The sequence below is a fragment of the Bos taurus genome, chromosome 18, assembly GCF_002263795.3.
Source record: "Bos taurus isolate L1 Dominette 01449 registration number 42190680 breed Hereford chromosome 18, ARS-UCD2.0, whole genome shotgun sequence".
Taxonomy (NCBI): domain Eukaryota; kingdom Metazoa; phylum Chordata; class Mammalia; order Artiodactyla; family Bovidae; genus Bos; species Bos taurus.
Genome location: NC_037345.1, coordinates 23,802,814 through 23,820,626, shown reverse-complemented (window position 1 = coordinate 23,820,626; position 17,813 = coordinate 23,802,814). Strand labels below are relative to the sequence as shown.

The 17,813-nt window shown below is 39.9% G+C and overlaps 1 protein-coding gene and 1 non-coding gene across 3 annotated transcripts in view; one reads left to right on the top strand and one right to left on the bottom strand.

The window, feature by feature from the left end:
- LPCAT2 (lysophosphatidylcholine acyltransferase 2) overlaps positions 1-17,813 on the bottom strand; it is a 67,730-nt gene that overhangs the window by 33,336 nt on the left and 16,581 nt on the right. Inside the window, exons 8-11 of one of the 2 annotated variants that reach the window (NM_001205797.1) lie at positions 17,457-17,511; positions 7,564-7,646; positions 4,158-4,283; positions 2,152-2,305 (exon numbers count right to left, since the gene is read on the bottom strand). In NM_001205797.1, the coding sequence (NP_001192726.1) occupies positions 2,152-2,305; positions 4,158-4,283; positions 7,564-7,646; positions 17,457-17,511 (418 nt within the window). The remainder of the gene's footprint in view (positions 1-2,151; positions 2,306-4,157; positions 4,284-7,563; positions 7,647-17,456; positions 17,512-17,813) is intronic. The other variant, XM_015475738.3, reaches the window with a different exon arrangement.
- TRNAG-GCC (transfer RNA glycine (anticodon GCC)) lies at positions 5,617-5,688 on the top strand. The gene has a single exon. It is a non-coding gene; the product is annotated as a tRNA-Gly (tRNA).

The following is a 17,813-nucleotide window of genomic DNA, read 5'->3' as shown; positions in this document are numbered from 1 at the left end:
TGGTACAAATGAAAAGAGCTTTTCTTTCCCAATTTGCACAGTTACATCTAGTAATTTATCTCTCCTTTCCCTTAAATCTTCATTACACTTTTTAGCAGCACCATCGCAGTGATACATGACCTGTTCTTGGACAAGGAAAGATTATTTGTATGCTGCAGTAAGCCCGGAAGGGAGGTTTGCACAATTCATACAGAAGACGGTTGCTTATCTGCCTCATGTTAAAGAATAGTTCATCTAAGAGATCACAGAGTAAGTTATTAGGAACATTAATGAGCTCTGGGTAAGAAGAAAAAAAAGCAAGCTCTGTCCTGGTTTCTGTCATCAAGCTATAATTTCTTTGCAAAGTATCTTTTCCCAGTGGTAGATAGAGAACTGGGACTTCTGGTGCCAGCCAGGATGGAATGATCCCAGGGCAGCCTATCTCTCCTTCTCACTACAGTCACAGACTCTCATTGAAATTCAAAAATCACTACTTCTGGGATTTCCCTGGCAGTCCAGTGATTAAGACTGCAGGGGCATTAAGACTGCCCCCAATGCAGGGGGCATGGGTTCAATCCCTGGTCGGGGAATCTAAAGATCCCACATGCCTTGTAGCCAAAATAATAATAATAATGTAAAAAAAAAATTTTTTTAAGACTTCCCTTTCCCCTACAGAAGGCGGGGCGGCGGGGGGCGGGGCGGGGTGGGGGGCGGGCGGTGGAAGCAAGCACTATCTCTTGCAAGCAGGAGGTAGTTGAAAAACAACTAGTTAAGCAGTGCAATCATGGAGGCCTGAAGGCAAAAGATGAAATTATTAAATTGTTGAAAGGGAAGAACTCTATACAGAATTCTATATATGTACAACCAAAATATCCTTCAGGAATGAATGCAAAATAAAAAGATCACAACCCCAAGTATTTAACCAATCCTAAGTGTTTGCCCAAGTGAAAGGAAAATCTACATTCACCCAAAAACCTATATGTGAACACTTTGAACAGTTATATTCATAATAGCCCCAAGCTGGAAACCAAATGTTCCTCAATTGGGGAATGGATACACCAAGTGTGGTACACAATAGAAATACCACTCAGCAATAAAAGGAGACAAATTACTGATACAGGCAACAATATGGCTGGATCTCAGATGCATTATGCTGAATGAGAGAAGCCAGACCCAAAAGGATATACAAATGATTCTATATGTATGGCATCTGGAAAAGGTAAATCTAAAGGGATGGAGTGACTGCCAGCAGTTAAAAGTGAGGGAAGGGCCTGACTACAAAAGCATACCTACAGGGAATTTTTCCCCCAATTATTGTGTATCTTGAATGTGGTGGTAGTTACACGCTTCTACGCATTTGTTAGAATTCACAAAACTATAATCATAAAGTGAGTTTTACTGTAAGTTTTACGTATTAAAAGAACAAATTGAAAGAAAGAGAACTTGAAGTCTTGATGCATTTTTCCTAAGGAAACTTTTGACAATTCAGTTATCTAACTCCGTGTACATACATATTCATAAGCAGAAAACTGAATCCCCACTATAAGGACAAACAGTCAAGCTTTAATTAAAAACTTTGTTATAAATAAACTAAAATCTATTTGGTCTTCAGATGTTTTGGGGAAAGTCCAGAAACCTTCAGAATAGAACAGTGCCTCCAATGTCATCAATGCATGATTTTGACATAAATTTTAAAATTCTTGCTAATTATATAAACCTTTCCAATTCTATACACAAATATGGTTATATGGTGACAATATTTATTTCTGACTTGGAGTTTAAAAGAAACAGAAACCACAGTTGTTTGGGGGGTGGGATGGGAAGGAGGCTCAAGAAGGAGGGGATATATGAATACATATAGCTGATTCACCACAAACTAACACAACATTTGTAAAGCAACTATATTTCAATAATAAAATAAAAATAAAAATTAGACACTCATAATTGTTGCCATACACATATTCACAATTATTATTCTATTACTATTATTATTACTACTAGTGCTACTACTACTACTGTTAAGGGGAAAAAATCAAAATCATGCAATTCAACTATGGGCTCAGTCTTGTTCTTTAACGGTGACCTAGCAAGTTTTTCTAATGCCTGCCATGCTGATTTATATTCTGCGGGGACTTGTGAAATAAAAATGTTAAAGATTAAACTTTAACCTACCCTGTCAAAGAGTGCAAAAAGTTGTCTCAAGACATCTGAAACAGGCAACTTCAAATACTCTGCAAATTCTTCAATTCCAATTCTTCCTCCTTTTGAGGAACTTGCAATAGCGGCATACTCATCCAAATGCTTTCGAATTCCATCCCAATCCAATCTAAACAAAGAGTTATGAAGACACGTTATTAGCCCTTCACAACCCACATGGACATTTTGTGAGTGCTATTTTATTCATGTGTCTGTGTTTGAAGTGTTAATATCTGAAAAGGAGAATAAAATGAATTATTTTAAAGCACATATTGGATATGATTACAGACTTCTGATTTTTTTTAAGAGTATTAGCATAACTGTAATTATCCCAAGTATCTGAGAGAAAGAAAAGTAACTGGGAGGATGAGCAATGTGGTAGGATAATAAATGATTCCTGAGAAGAAAACAAGGACTCACATTTTAATCTAAATAGTACTTAGTAAGTCAACAATACTTACTGAGTTGTTTTAAAAAAAGATATAATTCTTGCTTTCAAGGTGTTTTCCAGCTGATAATGGGCTCACATTTCACAAAATGTTGTGATGGGGGATTCATTAGACTATGCACACTTCCTCCAATGTTAGTTATAAAAAACTTTAAAACCCTGGAAAATATACTGTGGCTTATATCACATCCTATAGAATTAAACAGGTGACTTAACACATACTTCTACATCTAAGTTCATTGACTAACTAAAGTTTTCATATCTATAGGAATATTGTAAAAATATAATATCACAACATTGTTATGTAGAAGATATAAATAGTATTTCCTACATCAATTATCAAAAAATATTCTTTTTAAATCTTATTTATTTATATGTGGCTACGCTGGGTCTTTGTTGCTGGACTCAGGCTTTCTCTAGTTGTGGTGAGGGCGGATGCTATTCTTCATTGCGGTGCCTGGGCTGCTCATTGTGGTGGCTTCTCTTGTTGCAGAGCATGAGCTCTAAGGCACATGGCCTCCAGAGCTCAGGCTCAGTAGTTAATTGCCCGCGGGCTAAGTTGCTCCTTGGCATGTGGGATCTTCCCAGACCAGGGATCAAACCCATGCCCCCTGCACTGGCAGGCAGATTCTTAATCTAGACCACCACAGAAGCTCCCAAAATATTTTTTGTTATTTTTGAACTTTAATACAGTAACTGGTTCTGCAGCTCCCTCCAAGAGAGGATGCCAAGGTCTACTGAAGTAATAAATTCTGCAGATCCCTGATGCAGCTGAAAACAATGAACTGTAATCAGAGAGGGATGAGGAAGCTACACCTTCATACCATGAACTACAAAGGGAATGTTCTAAACAGTCTTAAACTAGATCATAAAATCACAAAGGAGTATTTTGCCTTAAAAAAAAAAAAATTATGTGCCCAGAAGGAGAAGGTTGATCTAGGGAAGTATTTAAAATGTAATGATGATCAGAGTTGCTACTCTGCAAGTCAATTCCTATTTCACATGAGAAGTTCTGACCACCTCATGCCAGTACCATATAACTGTGCCATCCTTCTCTTTTTTTATATAGACCATTTTTAAAGTTTTCATTGAATTTTTAGAATATTGCTTCTGTTTTATGTTTTGATTTTTTGGCTGTGACGCATATGGGATCTTCACACCCCAACCAGGGGTGCACTCCAACCCCTGCATTGGAAGGCAAAGTCTTCACCACTGGACAGCCAGGGAAGTCCCTATGCCATACTTCTCATAAGAAGGTGGCAGGACTGACTGACTGCTCTGAGCCGTTTCTGAGTAGAGAGGCAGATTTGTGCTGACCCATGTTTACTATCTCTTGTTCTCCCACTACTAACAAACATTTCTGAAGTAGCATTTCTTTAAAAAACAAAATTGTATAAACTAAATGGCTTTCCTAATAAACACCATGTAGGTTCTAGAGCTAGGCATTAATGAAACCAAAGAAAATAAACATACAGGATTTCAGATCTCTTTCAGACACCTTTAGGAAAGTGTGGTGATTTAAAAATATGCTTACTTCAATTTCCGGCTGATTTTGGTAAATTCCACCAACCCAGCTTCCATAGGCAGTGTCAACTGGCCAGCTGAAATCATCAATCTGCAGTCTTCGTAGGTGTGATCTGTTACTGGAATTTTCAGAGCTCTATAAAGTATTAAAAAGCAAACAAATTCAACTTTTTTAAAAAGGTGATGATTTTTCAGTAAGCTTGAATTGGTCAACAAACAGTAAATGGAAAAGTATTTACTACCTTTTGAACCAGTGGCTTTGGCTTGTTATTGCCAAAGACACATATTTCTTTACTTCACAGATTTCCTGTGGCCCAAGTCAATCTCCTCATGTCTGTGTGCTCTGCCAGTTCACCAGTTTTGTGCTTTGACTACAATGATAATAGTAGTTGACTTCAGTCCATGGAAAGTAATGAGAAAACTTAAGTTCAAGACTCTATGGAGTCTTTTACCAGCTGTGGCACTTTTGGCACTTAACCTAAGCCTCATTGTTCTCATCTGTGCGTAGAATAGTCACTTCCTCCACTGGGTTACTGTGGGCTTCCTTAGTGGCTCAGTGGTAAAGAATCCGCCTACAATGCAGGAGATGGCTGGAGCCACGGGTTTGATCACTGGGTCAAGAAGATCCCCTGGAGAAGGAAATGGCAACCCGCCATTTCCTTAAATAACCCTGGTTATTTTAAAGACCAACTAAGAATCCCTATGGACATGATATTTAAACAGATAAATGACACCTAGATATTATAAGTGAATAGTTTATACAGATCACTAGTCATCTGCATTTTTTCATCTTTTAAGTTTGAAGATTGTCTTCTTGTTACCCAGCAATCTTCAAAAAATACTGAACAGAACTGATAATAAGATCATATTTCTTACAAACCTAAACACCCTCCATCCTCAAACAGGTGCACAACTCCAACCACCTCCCTCCTGCTCAGAGATCTACTAATAGGGAACCAGACTTGGCAAAAATACATATTAACAAGAACTTGAAAAGACACTTGATTGATGTTTGGCAAAACTAATACAATTATGTAAAGTTTAAAAATAAAATAAAATTAAAAAAAAAATAAATAAAACCAAGGCTGGCAAGTCCAAAAAAAAAAAAAAAAAGACACTTGAGTGACAAGAAGAACACCTGTGCAGTACATAAATTTCCTGCAGATCCCTCTTGGCTAAAGTTTTATTCACACCTATTCAGTGACAATCATAACATTATGTCATCAGCTGTTATTTGATTTTGCTGAATCATGGCTAAGAACATTAAATTTTCAATGAATGCAATATAAAGAAACATTTTTTTCTTACCTGCAACTAAGCTGTTTTGATTAATAACTATTTGGTGTAAAAAATATGAAGAATTAAAAAACATTTCAGGAATTATAACAGTGAACAGAACAAAACAGTCAAGAACTTGGGCTTTGGTAACATGAAGTATGGCTCTGAATCCCAGTCAAGAGACTCTCACTTCCCTGGTGGCTCAGTGGTAAAGAACCTGCCTGCCAATGCAGGAGACCCAGGTTCAAGCCCTGGGTGGGGAAGTTCCCCTGGAGAAGGAAATGGCAACCCACTCCAGTATTCTTGCCTGGAAAATCCCATGGACAGAGGAGCCTGGCGGGCTACAGTCCATGGGGTCGCAGAAGAGTTGAACCTGACTTAGTGATGGAGCATGCATGCCAGAGACTCTCACTATCCACCATGGTCTTGAACAAAACACTTTGCCCTCAGAGCCTCTGTTCCTCACCTGTCTCAGAGCTGCTGTGAAGATTATGTTACATAACACAAGTAAATGGTCTAGCATAGCGCTTGGTAAATATTTATTGGTGGTCGACCACCATGACTTACTTTGACTTGGCTCTTTACCATTTCAAATGCATTCAACAAATACTTTCCTACTTGACTCTCATAATAACCAAAACCATGAGAAAGGCCAAGCAAGGATTAGAACTCCCACTTTTACACATGAGGAAAGGAGCCTTGGAAGGAACTTGTCCAACCTTGTGCAACTAATTGAGGTCTTTCTTGCTCTTTTTATTTTTTTGGTCACCCTATGCAGCATATGGGATCTTAGTTCCCCAAACAGGAATTGAACCCGCACCACCTGTGCTGGAAGCATGGTGTCCTAACTACTGGACCACCAGGGAAATCTGCTTCCTTATTCTTTATCCAAGGCCCTTCTACCTCCATGCCTCCAAATCCAGGAAAAGGATGCTTAAACAAATCCTTCCTCTGTTTTTAGGCACACACAAAAAAATGTTTTTAGACATTTCAGGAAGCCAAAATATCTCATATAAATTATGTCATTTCCTTATACTTATCTTCCTTCCTAACTTTTGGACATAAGCTACTATGAAAACACAAGGGAAGAGGGAAGAAAACAATATCAAAGCAAATTTTGTAGCTGCTCAAGAAACTAGGTAAATCAACTACATGCTGGGACATACAGTAACAAAACTTTTTCAGCCAAAGACTTAGACATTTATTTTTTTGAAAATAAAGTTAGTTTCCTGTGAAGTATTAATATATATAATATACATAAACATACTGATATAATGTATATAATCTTGTTTATAATGCCAAATTCAGCTATGAAGCTAAATTCAGAGTTCTCATTGCATTTTCACTAAGAGAATAAATACAGCTGGTTTATTAGCTCCAAACCCACTGCTGGACATGACTGAGGGAGGTGGTGCTGGGAAAGCGTGTACACACCTGGAGGGCTCTGAGACTGCCTGGGTGGTGAGGACAGTATTGGGTTAGCAAAAGAGTTCATCAGGGTTTTTGAGAAAAAATGAACTCAATATAACACTCTTTCATTATAGGAGGAGAGGTAATTTATATAATCAGAAGAGCAATCAGTTAAAACTCCTTGATGTGCAGGAAAACACTTGGCTTATGTTTTGCAGTTTCTAAATCCTAAATTATATCCATCCCCTTAGTGAGGGTGACTTTTCCCCTTTTTTAGGCAGCTAGTGCATTCCTTGCAGACTTTTTCCTTTTCAGTGCTGTAATCATTTATGCCTTTGAAACACCCAACCTCAGCAGCTACATGGAGGCTGAGAGGATAGAAGGTGGGTCATGGCACGAACGGCTCAGACCATCTTTGGCTGATGGTGACAGGCCAGGTTGGGGGAATCCATCCTTTGGAAGTCACTGGCTGGTTTCTTCTGGGTCATGTACCCTTCCTGCTCCCATTCTGGCAGAGGCACGTTACCAATAGTTTGGGGTTACATCTGGGAAAATATTTATAGACTGTCTTACTGACTACATTCCTGGGCACATTCTTTTTCCTTACCAAAATGAGTTGGGGAATGAGGCCCTCAGAAAGAAAAAACAAAAACTTCAAACAATAGTAAATGTCATTTATCAATAATTTAAAAACTATTTACTGATTACAATCACATATAGATACTTACTCTGCCATTACATTCCGGATTGTACTGGCAAAAAGGACAGGATCACATCTTTCTTCATCACTTGGTACTTGAACAGGCATAAACTGAAAGGCAAATAAACCTTTCCATTACAATTGTGAGGCCTAATACTTTAATTGCTAAATAAATTAGTTTATAAGCTGTCATTATATGAAATCCCCTGCCTTTCTAGCACACAGGTTACAAGATAAAATGTAAAGAACACACTGTCCTTGGACTCAGGAGATGTGAATTCAAGCTCTGGGTCTTTCTGTATGTTAACTATTATGACCTTTAAGTTTTCTGAACTGTCTCCTCAACTCTAAAAAGAGGGCTATGATCACCCACATCCCTGGTTGTGGTGAGGATGAAATGAGTCAATGTCTGGAATTCTGGAAGTCGTAAAGCTGAAACTGCTCAGATCTTATTCTCAAACCTGCCTTTTCTCCCACCCAGCCTTTGTGTTTGAAAATGTTATTAGGAATAGCACTTTGTTTTTTGCAGTTTATCTTCTCTATCCATTCCTATATCAGTCATACTTTATCACTTGATCAAATTTTGTTTTATCATTTCTTCTGCTTGTTTTTTAACCCTATGTGGGCTTTCTATCTTTTGTCTAACATCATGTTTTCCTTTATCATTTTAAATTTTACTTTTTTTCTCCACGTGATATTCTGTGATACCTCATTGATACTACCCTTGTTTTTGATTATAGTCTTCTAACATTAACAAGGTTCTGGTACTGTATTTAAGTCATTTTAGATTTTTTGAGCACCTACTATGTATCAGGTAAGAACAGGACCCTAACTCCTGCTCTAAAGAAGATACATATCTTAATAGGGTAGACTGACACAACACACACGAACTATCATTACCCTTAATGATAGGGCTTAATTAACTTACTTAAAGTTATATAGGTCACATGACCAGGATTCAGCCCAAGGCCTGTCATATTTTACAACTCTCCTGGAGTCTGAGCATGAGTGACAGGAAATGATTAATTTGGTCAAGGGGCTGGAAAAAGCAATCAAAGAGGTTTTACAGAAAAGCGAACACTTGATCTTGAGTTTTTGAGGATAAGCATGATCTTGTCAATAGCTGCCGTTGCTAAGTCGCTTCAGTCGTGTCCGACTCTGTGCAACCCCATAGACGGCAGCCCACCAGGCTCCCCCGTCCCTGGGATTCTCCAGGCAAGAACACTGGAATGGGTTGCCATTTCCTTCTCCAATGCATGAAAGTGAAAACTGAAAGTGAAGTCACTCAGTCGGCCCGACTCTTGGAGTGGATAACCAAAGGGGAAGAGGCTCAGAGTTTTTGAGCAGTAACTTCGGTGGCAGGGAGTGGATAACCAAAGGGGAAGGGGCTCAGAGCAGGGAGGAGCCCTGGAGACAACTGCAATCAACGTGAGTGATGGTAATAACATGAGCAGAGGGAGGGAGGATATAGAGGCCAGAATGGACCCAAGGGACATTTTTAGGATAAAATGGACAGAAATCATAGGATAATGTCACTTTACTTCTCACATTTTTTTTTTTAACATCCTCTCCAAGAGGACAATGTCACAGTGCGGAGACAGCATGGGCCTGGGTTGACGCCTTGGCTCTGCTATGCGAGATCCTGGAAAAGTCATTTAGCCTTTATAGGCCTCAATTACCTCTAGTGTCAAAGGAAAAAAATTGACTAGATTCCGTCCTTTTCAACTGGACTTCTAAGTCTAGCTTTTCACTTAGTACCCAGTCATTCTTTAAGCTGGAAAAATAAACTAAGCCACCAGAGGTCCCCACATCACTTATATATCCAGAGCAACAAACAATGCAAATAAATATTTCCAAAAGTTCCCTCCATTATGTTCAGGTTAAAATCTCTTACAGTTGCTTAGGATAAAATCCAAGGGAGAAAACTATGTTAAAAGAGATGTTCACAGAAAAACTAACAAAATAATATGATCAATTAAAATTTTAAATTGTCGAATAACTATTCATTTTTAAAAAGCCAAAGGATCATTTATAATACACTTGATTGGTGGGTCATAAAAGCACATATTGAAAACCCTAAAAAAATAAATTGCTGTTACACTGCTAACCGAACACAATACAATGAACTATGAGTTTGGTTGCTTTTAGTGCTGGAAGTATTTTCCACAAAAACAAATTCCACTGAGAGTCCAAAATAATTAACAGTCTGGATTTGACACTCATAGGTCTTGGAGGCCCCCAACCCTTCTGAGAAGCCATTCAGTGGAAATTCTAATAAGTCACTTTTCCTTGGAGAAGACTTTGTCCTCTATATCACATTTCCAATTTGTACAAAGTCATTCAAGGTTCACTGCATTAACATATCTTTTATTTGGAAGGAAGATCAGCCAGAGAGAGGGTAACATGATTGCTATTATCTATCACTGAACCCTAATACACACCTAAATACCCCAGTGACCCCAACCACAAATTTTCTACCACAAAGTTTCTACCTTTATCTTCTCTTGCTATCCTCAGTATCCACACTGATGGCCTATCTTGATTTCACAGCCCCTTCACCTGGCCATAGATACCCTTCTCAACCCCGCCTTGGCCATTCTGACAAGGTTTTCCATGAGACTTTCTCATTATCTATCAGTGTTTACTCCTCCCTTAACCTAGTCATGCAGAAACTCCAAGAACCTGATGGTCTCTCTCAGCACCTATTCATCCCTCTCTATCCACCCCCTCCTGGCAACATCTGTCTGCCTGTCTACACTGGACTTTGGGAGTCAGACACTTCTATATGACCTTTCTGTCACCTAAATCTGCCACTCCCGCCATATGCAGGGTGCTAATCACATGCTCAGTCACCTCTCCTGATCCTGCCTTCCTACTCCTGTTAGAGAGTGATGCTAACTGAGAGATGCTCAGCAAAGGTACAAAACCTCATTGGCTGAGGCTACTACAAACTCATGTTCAAGTCCTTGGAGCTGCTTGAAAAATTATGTAATTTCTCAAGGTGACCATGCTGGCTCCAAATATAAAAGTACTTTTTTGGGAATTCCCTGGCAGTCCAGTGGTTAGGATGCCACACTTCCACTGCAGGGGACATGGGTTCAATCCCTGGTCAGGGAACTAAGATCCCACATGCTGCAATGAGACAAAAATTTTTTTGGTTTATTATATTGAAGATCTTTTATCCTTCTAGTTTGTGCAGGTGGGCCAAAACATGTGATCTTAACACCAAGTCTATATTTTTTTTTTTTTATTGTCGATGTGATGGGTGAGGACCAAGTTATTTAAATCGAACCTCACTGGTACTTGGAAGTCCTCTTATATCCCTCTTTGACCTGCTGCCATCCTATTTTCCTGTTTCAAACATGGTCTTGTGTCTCAAGTTGCAATTCCACTTTCATTTCAATGACACTTCATTTTCAACTTTAGAAAGAAGACAGTGAAGGAGTTCAGGAAATGCCACACCAAATATGCCTCTTAGATATATTGATTATTTTAAGCTGAAGACACTTAAAAACAGCAATGGAGGGAGAGGCTTTCTCTAAATTCCCCTTATCTGCCTATGACAGATCTTACAAAAAGAACTTAATTGTCCTAAATCTCCTCCTAGGGAGTTTCATCATACAGGCAAGACTGACTCTCATCAGAGGGGAGGAGACCAGAAGGCAACATCACACCCAGACAAACTTTATCACACACCATCACATCTCCCATCTCTTCTAAGAGCCTACTGTTCTTTCTTAAAAATCATTTATTCTCCCCTAAGTGGCCTATGCCCTTCCCTCCCTTGCTTTCATTATTAATAATAAGGTATGCTGCTGCTGCTGCTGCTAAGTTGCTTCAGTCACGTCTGACTCTGTGCGACCCCATAGACGGCAGCCCACCAGGCTCCCCCATCCCTGGGATTCTCCAGGCAAGAACATTGGAGTGGGTTGCCATTTCCTTCTCCAATGCATGAAAGTGAAAAGTGAAAGGGAAGTCAATCAGTTGTGTCCAACTCTTCGTGACCCCATGGACTGCAGCCTACCAGGCTCCTCTGCCCATGGGAAATAATAAGGTACTCAAATCTCACTTTTTTTGGGTATTCACTTTTTATCCCCTGTGATGCCCTTGTGCATACCATATGGAAAGTTAATAAATCTGTATATATCTTTTCTGCTGTTAATCAGCCTGTTGTCAGTCTATTTCATAGACCCAAGAATCGAACCTGGATAGGTAGAGGGAAATCTCTCCTCCCCTAGAGCATCCCATGTGAACTTCAGTTCACTTTCCCATTGCACCTGAGATAGGCTCCCCAGGTCCATTCCCCTCCTCACTGCAATCTTCTCTCCTCCCTTACTCTATTTACTCTGTACCATTTCGACCCAGACGAGGAGGAGGTCAGAGTCTAACTGGACTGCTTCCCACACTAGCATCCTTTGTACTTTTGGTCCCAAAAGTACCTCCTCAAGGGCCTTAGACTCCGCACAAGATTAAGCCCCAATTCTCCCAAGCATTGTTTAAGGCTCTCTGTTACCCAGAGCCAGTCTTTTGCGTGAATATTCTGAACGAGTAAAGCTGGTTTATTCGTTATTTAATGACCACATGAGCACATTCCTTTCTATTAAATAAATGATGACAAGAGGAAGATTGATTAGTAATGATACTACAATCAATCTTTTCCTCCTCTAAGTAACAGAAAAGGATTTTAACAGATGAATCTTAAGAAATGTGCAGTTCTTTGAAATAGTGCCATTTGCAGAGATGTAGATAGACCTAGAGCTTGTCATACAGAGTGAAGTAAGTCAGAAAGAGAAAAACAAACACCATATAATATCACTTGTATTTGGGATCTAGAAAAATGGTACAGATGAACTTATTTGCAAAGTTTGCAAAGCAAAAATAGTCATAAGCATTGGACCACCAGGGAAGCCCCTTGCGAGAGTCTTGAGCCATGGTGCGCATATGCTTAGTGCCTGGTGGGCCTCTGGGATACATTTTGCAATTACAGCCCACCAGTGAGGGATTCGGAGAAGGCGACGGCACCCCACTCCAGTGCTCTTGCCTGGAGAATCCCACGGACGGAGGAGCCTGGTGGGCTGCAGTCCATGGGGTCAAGAAGAGTCTGACACAACTGAGCGACTTCACTTTCACTTTTCACATTCATGCACTGGAGAAGGAAATGGCAACCCACTCCAGTGTTCTTGCCTGGAGAATCCCAGGGACGGGGGAGCCTGGTGGGCTGCCGTCTATGGGGTCGCACAGAGTTGGACACGACTGACGTGACTTAGCAGCAGCAGCAGCAGTGAGGAATTAACATATTCAAAAGTCATAAAGTAGTTAGGAGTCCCCTGGGTGAAAGGCAGACTCATAAACTTCAAATTACAATTAAAATAAGAATTTGGGCTTCCGGGTGCGCAGTGGTAAAGAATCCATCTGCCAGTGAATGAGATGCAGGTTTGATCCCTGAGTTGGAAGACTCCCTGGAGAAGGAAATGGCAACTCACTCCAGTATTCTTGCCTGGGATCCCACAGACAGTGGAGCCTGGTGGGCTACAGTCCATGGGGTCACAGAAGAGTTGCACACGACTGAGCAACTAAACAACAACAACAAAAACAAGAATAACCAATTTGAACTCCACAAATTTCCATCTTCAATTCTTACACCTCAAATCCCTACCTATTCAGCTGTTTTCAACTGGTTGAAAGCTGTTTTGAGTGTGAAGTCATCGAACAAAGGATATATTCTTTGCTTTGCAGAAAATATTATCTGAATGGTCTAAGAACTGGTAGGAGGATGCAAATGCTGTAATTGAAAAGAAAGAAAGCGAGCCCCGACCCAGAAAGGAAATGTGGTAACAATGGTCAGGGCAAAAGCACGAGGAATTTGCATACCTCTGTTGTAACAGAATTTGACCACTGATATGTGTGCTAGACGAAAAAAATGAACAGTTCTGTGTGCATTTCCACATCTACTGCCAGATCTTAGCTAAAGAGGGGTAACTTAAGAGGAAGGAACTCTATATATAGTTATATAGTTATAGGCTCCTCTGTCCATGGGATTTTCCAGGCAAGAATACTGGAGTGGGGTGCCATTGCCTTCTCCGATATATAGTTATATAGTTATATATATAGTTATAGCTATATATATATATGAGCTTCCCAGGTGGCTCAGTGGTAAAGAATCTGCCTGCAATGCAGGAGACCTGGGTTTGATCCCTGGGTCAGGAAGATCCCCTGGAAAAGGAAAAGGCAACCCACTCCAGTATTCTTGCCTGGAAAATCTCATGGACAGAGGAGTCTGGCAGGCTACAATCCATGGGATCACAAAGAGCCAGACATGAATGAGTGACTTCTCACACACATATATAAAAACAGTATCTCTGAATTTGCAGGGAAGATAGTATGGCTGTTTTATGTTTGGGTTTTCTTTTCCTTTTTTGATTAAGAAAACAGGGCTAGCTATCTGAGAAGCTATTCAAGAAGGAAGAGCAGTGCTCAGAGTACTTAGAAGTAATAAGATATTTCTTCCCAACAAGGTTTCCCAAAATGCTATTCTATGGAACACTGGTTCTAGGAGCTTTCCAGAGAGAAAAGGGGTTCAGTGGTCAAACATTTCAAAGGCACTGAGAAGTCTCAGAAAAAGAAATCTGATTAATTTGCTTCTCCTCATACTTTCTAAACTTATTAGGATACAGATGAATAAATTTGTATATATCTTTTCCGCTGTTAATCTGCTTGTTGTCAGTTTATTTCATAGACTCAGGAAATTGAACCTGTTTCTCTAGAAACATCTAAGATCTAGTGTTTTCTGGTCACATGGAAAGATATTGAGCTGGTTTAAAAGTGGGGAAGTGTGACATGTAATTAATAAACAAGTATTTTCATGGCAGGCAAGCAACTTGCAAGTCTCAAGAAAATTTCATTGTAGTCAAACTCACTCTGACATAATTTGAGCTCCTACAACATTTGGCATTATTGACATCTAAATGGCTGAATAACCAAGCTATCCAACAAGGTAAAATAAGATTCTTATAACTTAAATTCCACAGTCTTGTCACTTAGAGCACTGGCCCCTACTCAGGACTCTGAATTACATATACAAACTTAGGGTTTTCATTACAAAAGCTGTGGATGCAATTGGAAAATCCAAGCAAAAATCTGGAGAACCACTATTGTGATCCTCTATTCAGAAGCTACTTAAGGGTATCACCAAAGCCAACAAGATTCTGAACTCAAAGGCCCATTATTCCATGTCATCCCTAGAAACTAAGCAGAGTTCTTGGAATCAATCTTCAAAGTCTTAAAAATCTGGTCAGAATTTTCAGAACATTCTAATTACTCCTCCACTCCCCACCTGCCACTGTCACTGAACGTGAAAAAGTGTCCTGTGAATGATGATATGAGCTACCTTTATGGCTCTTCTGCCTTAATGGCTCACATAACACGATTTCTTCAGGTTTTCCATGTACAGACTATTCTAAAAATGAGAGTTTCTGACTCTGTACCTCTCTCACAATCTCTCAGATTTCACGGAACATAAATCTTCAAGAAGCTGAGGGGTTCCACCAGCTACTGTAGCTCCTTTGGTCAGGATGTGAAGGCTTATCATGAAACTTGGCAGAGGTCAGCATTCAGTTCAGTTCAGTTGCTCAGTTGTGTCTGACTCTTTGTGACCCCATGGACCACAGCATGCCAGGCCTCCCTGTCCATCACCAACTCCTGGAGTTTACCCAAACTCATGTCCATTGAGTCGGTGCCATCCAACCATCTCATCCTCTGTCGTCCCCTTCTCCTCCAGCCCTCAATCTTTCCCAGCATCAGGGTATTTTCCAATGAGTCAGCTCTTTGCATCAGGTGGCCAGAGTATTGGAATTTCAGCTTTAGCATCAGTCCTTCCAATGAACACTCAGGAATGATCTCCTTTAAGATGGACTGGTTAGATCTCCTTGCAGTCCAAGGGACTTTCAAGAGTCTTCTACAACACCACAGTTCAAAAGCATCAATTCTTCAGTGCTCAGCTTTCTTTATAGTCCAAATCTCACATCCATACATGACCACTGGAAAAACCATAGCCTTGACTAGACGGACCTTTGTTGGCAGAGTGATGTCTCTGCTTTTCAATATGCTATCTAGGTTGGTCATAACTTTCCTTCCAAGGAGTAAGTGTCTTTTAATTTCATGGCTGCAATCACCATCTGCAGTGATTTTGGAGCCCAAAAAAATAAGTGTGACGCTGTTTCCACTATTTCCCCATCTATTTCCCATGAAGTGACGGGACCAGATGCCATGATCTTCGTTTTCTGAATGTTGAGCTTTAAGCCAACTTTTTCACTCTCCTCTTTCACCTTCATCAAGAGGTTCTTTAGTTCTTCTTCACTTTCTGCCATAAGGGTGGTGTCATCTGCATATCTGAGGTTATTGATATTTCTCCCGGCAATCTTGATTCCAGCTTGTGCTTCTTCCAGCCCAGCGTTTCTTATGACGTACTCTGCATATAAGTTAAATAAGCAAGGTGACAATATGCAGCCTTGATATACTCCTTTTCCTATTTGGAACCATTCTGTTGTTCCATGTCCAGTTCTAACTGTTGTTTCCTGACCTGCATATAGGTTTCTCAAAAGGCTGGTCAGATGGTCTGGTATTCCCATCTCTTTCAGAATTTTCCACAGTTTATTGTGATCCACACAGTCAAAGGCTTTGGCATAGTCAATAAAGCAGAAGTAGATGTTTTTCTGGAATTCTCTTGCTTTTTCGATGATCCAGTGGATGTTAGCAATTTGATCTCTGGTTCCTCTGCCTTTTCTAAAACCAGCTTGAACATCTGGAAGTTCATGGTTCACGTATTGCTGAAGCCTGGCTTGGAGAATTTTGAGCATTACTTTGCTAGCATGTACGATGAGTGGAATTGTGTGGTAGTTTGAGCATTCTTTGGCATTGCCTTTCTTTGGGATTGGAATGAAAACTAACCTTTTCCAGTCCTGTGGCCACTGCTGAGTTTTCCAAATTTGCTGGCATATTGAGTGCAGCACTTTCACAGCATCATCTTTCAGGATTTGAAAGAGCTCAACTGGAATTCCATCACCTCCACAAACTTTCTTTGTAGTGATGCTTTCTAAGGCCCACTTGACTTCACATTCCAGGATATCTGGCTCTAGATGAGTGATCACACCATCGTGATTATCTGGGTCATGAAGATCTTTTATGTAAAGTTCTTCTGTGTATTCTTGCCACCTCTTCTTAATATCTTCTGCTTCTGTTAGGTCCATACCATTTCTGTGCTTTATTGATCCCATCTTTGCATGAAATGTTCCCTTGGTATCTCTAATTTTCTTGAAGAAATCTCTAGTCTTTCCATTCTGTTATTTCCTCTATTTCTTTGCACTGATCACTGAGGAAGGCTTTCTTATCTCTCCTTTCTATTCTTTGGAACTCTGCATTCAAATGGGTAAATCTTTCCTTTTCTCCTTTGCTTTTCGCTTCTCTTTTTTTCACAGCTATTTGTAAGGCCTCCTCAGACAGCCATTTTGCTTTTTTGCATTTCTTTTTCTTGTGGATGGTCTTGATCCCTGTCTCCTGTACAATGTCACGAACCTCTGTCCACAGTTCATCAGGCACTCTGTTTATCAGATCTAGTCCCTTAAATCTATTTGTCAGCATTAAAAGGAATAAAAAGATAGGAGTGAGTAATGAAAATATGGCCAATCAGGGTGGTGACATGTTGGAAATTCCCAGAAGCTAGGAAGTTGTGCTTCCTAACACAAGTTTAAGGGCTAGTTCTGACAGCTTGGGTTTAGATACACAATTTGCAAAAGAACAGGGCTTATTTTCAAGGTGGCAAACTTAACTTCCAATCTTTCTACATCTGGTCTCTCCAGACTGAAAATTCACTATGATAAGAAAGGCCAAACCACAAGTTTCAAGGCTACATTTTGAACCACTTACCTCAACTTCCACCCTTGTGAAGGGCTGGCACCAAGTAAGCACACAAAGTTGAATGCTGAGGAGAAAAGAGAGAAGGCCATTTTTATGTGGTACTACCTAAAGTTGCTCAACCATCCTTTCCTGACAAACAAGCAACGTTTGTCACTCTTTGTACGTATTCTGCATTTATAAATGCCACTCTGCTGCTTTACCACTTTTTGGGCTTAGAGACCTATTCTTTTTAAAATATTTAAAATTTTTTATTATACATTCTTTTTAATATTCTTTTCCTTTATGGTTTATCATGTGCTCAGTTGCTCTGTCATGTCTGACTCTTTGCAATCCCACGGATTGTAGCCCAACAGACTCCTCTGTCTT